This window comes from Melampsora larici-populina (genome assembly GCF_000204055.1).
Source record: "Melampsora larici-populina 98AG31 unplaced genomic scaffold MELLAscaffold_125, whole genome shotgun sequence".
NCBI classification, from domain to species: domain Eukaryota; kingdom Fungi; phylum Basidiomycota; class Pucciniomycetes; order Pucciniales; family Melampsoraceae; genus Melampsora; species Melampsora laricis-populina.
In genome coordinates, this window is record NW_006768889.1 from 24,318 (window position 1) to 27,298 (window position 2,981).

Sequence of the window (2,981 nt, forward strand, 5' to 3'; positions counted from 1 at the left end):
AAAAAGATCCAGAAAACGTATCTTTTTATTTCCTTACTACGCAGTGCAACCGATCTGGGGTCAGGGAAAGAGCAACATCATACCCTCATGATCTGTGATTTGAAGCAGTCGTGCCTGACTGAAACCCTGTGAGGCACGACTTGAACAAAACAAGTGAATCGCCAATCGCATCACGTATGGCGTCTCAGATTGAAAAATCAGGCCAATTTGACACTCGTATGTGATCAAACGTGAAAAATGATTCGGGTGGGTACTACAAAGACCTGGGAATCTGCGCCTGGTCCTTAATACGCTCACAAAGATAACATAATTAGACAAACGGTCAGGAGAATTTTGCACTCCGAGTTTTGCACTACGTATGAAGTGTAAAAAAGTTGTAGTGTAAAATTCTATCTGGTTTGCTACAGATAGAATTTTACACTACATTTCAACGAAATTGATAAGTGTAAAAAATTGTGTGTAAAATATAGAGTGTAAAATTTCATATTGTTGCCAATGAGATACAATTTTACACTTCATGTTTTACGACTTATCATGAAGTGCAAAATCCACATGTGCAAAAGTCCATTTGACCCCTTCGATCTGCATTTTTGCACTTCAAAAGCTTGCACTTCAACCACAGTGCAAATGTTTGAAGTGCAAAAGTCCTTCTTTGAGGCGGGTTAGATGCAATTTTGCACTTCATTTTCAAAAGTGTTTACACTATATAGGCTAGTTCTCCATTTCATTTCAAAGCGAAAGTACTTGCCCACAGTTGGAACATTCCTCAAAATTAATGAGATGGTCCTTGCACATTGAGACCAATTATTTGATTGTTATGAAATGTGCCCATTCTGCATCAGATTCGCACAATTATTTCAACCTAATCTCTTTGAAATTTCTCAATACTTTCATTCATTCATCAATCTTCAGTCCACTTCACAACTTAATTCATCTCATCCAAATCGAATAGCGTCCATATTTTCTATCTATCAATTGTCATATCCACGAAGACCTTGAATTCAACTCAATTGAACATCTTTCACTCCAAAATAACTATCTATTGATATTAATATATCTCATCAGCACATTACCAGTCGGTTTTCAATGTCAGACAACAACGAAGGCTCTCTCAAACCCCCATCCCCTCAGTTGACCCAGAGCCAAATAGTAGACACAGCTGTTTCTAATCCATGTGAAGCCAGATCAGATCCACCTGAGGCTGGAACAGCACTTGTAAAAGGCAAGGCAAAGCGTCGCAAACGCACGAAGACTGGAAAGCGATTCAAAGTTCCCAACCCCTACAGCGGCGAGCACCATACCTTCATTGATGATGGATGTAAGACTGATTCTCAAGGGTATCCCATTTGTCCAAATGGAGAGACAGTGTTTGTTAAGACGGCTCGTGAGGCCATTACGAATTTTGGCCATATCGTGTATCCTCATACTCAGAAAACTTCTGGAGCAAAAGATGATGCACCTTGGAAGACAACGTGGTACACATGTCTAGGTGTCTTGGATTGTGATAACGACACCTGCCAATATGCTGGACCTACACCCACTGGCGATGGGAAGGCAGCCGAACTTATAATGAAGTAAGAACTATCATAATTACTTATTGATATTTCAGCAGACTGACAGGCCAACGTTTTAGGCATCCTCAATGTCCTGCTGCCGAATGTCATGGTCAGCACCGCTGGACAACTTGCACCACTTCCAGCTGCCGTGTTGATGTCGAAAAAGACACAGGGTGGGCTATACTTCGACACTCAGGCATTCACTCTCACGTCTGGGCTTTGCCAAAGAAGGCTGACCCGCTTGCCATGGAGGAAATGGCTGCAGAAGTTGTGAAGAATCCTAAGGCTGGTCCGATGGTGCTAAAGGTGATACCAAGTCTACACCTATTGAATTCCAATGTGCCGCGATTGACTTTTGAAATATTTGTGTGCTAGGTTGGCCAAGCTCGTGCAGGGCAGAACATCACCCCTTCTGTTGGCGAAATTCATCCAGCATTTGCCCATAGTGGTCGCCTAGGATACTTGAGGCGCGAGATTCTTAAGCAAAAGGGACTAATAACTGAACAGGAGAGCAAAGGTGGAGGAGATTCTTTTATATTAAATATAATGCACTGGGGAAGGTGTGCTCCTACCACTCGCCTATTTTCACATTGCATCAATTGCTGACCATTGTGTGCGGAGTAGGAAAGGTCTTCGATTGATTTCATCAGCACTTACTGGTCCTAATATACATCACACTTTTCAAAGCGAATGGATGGCTCAAATGCTGGTCCGCCGTGATCCTGACACCAAGAAGGTTTACTCTGGAGGCCTTCTCTCAGATGTCACTTACCGCTTCTTCAAGAACGGCTACCTATTGACCACCTCAATGTATAGTGACCGTATGCACCGCTGGATTCCTGTACAGCTCACATGGATGGCTCATCTCGACGTAGCCCATTACCAAGGACATTTCACATTGCTCATGAAGCAAATGCGTGATGCAGAGGACATTACACCATTTGAATGTGATCAGCTGGTTCGGCAAGTGGTTGACTTCTCCTCTGCGCAGAAGAAAGGATTTGTCAGTGCCTATATGGATGTTTTCAACGAACGAGACCCAGACAAAGCCATGTCCAAACTGAAGGGATGTCGCGAGCACTACCGCCAATCTATCACTCGAATTACACGCAATCGTGGGGTGGTGCCGGCAGGTGACGAAGTGGGTTTTATCCATTTCATCTAGTATGTAAGTTCGAAGGCTGATCAAAGATTCAATTCACCAGGACACTTTTGCTCGAATGGCCAATGAACTCCTTGAGCCTGACAAGCCTAATGGGTTCACTCTAGCTCAAAGGTTTGATCTTCTTGGAAAGGCCTTCCCAGCAGCAAAACCTTGGATTGCATGGTGGAACACAGCTGATATTGAGGCTATGTTATTTTGTGCCCGTCGGAGACTTCCTCTGGATGATCCTCCGATGTTTGATGAGGATGGAAATGAGATCC

General features: G+C 43.5%; 1 protein-coding gene across 1 annotated transcript; it reads left to right on the forward strand.

Annotated features, from left to right (window-relative positions):
• Nucleotides 1-1,086: 1,086 nt before the first annotated feature.
• On the forward strand, nucleotides 1,087-2,721 carry MELLADRAFT_84838 (uncharacterized protein; the record flags this gene model as incomplete). Its single annotated transcript, XM_007419072.1, has 4 exons — nucleotides 1,087-1,574; nucleotides 1,700-1,862; nucleotides 1,932-2,116; nucleotides 2,244-2,721. 4 exons carry the CDS (start codon nucleotides 1,087-1,089, stop codon nucleotides 2,719-2,721), a joined length of 1,314 nt encoding a protein of 437 aa, XP_007419134.1.
• Nucleotides 2,722-2,981: the final 260 nt, after the last annotated feature.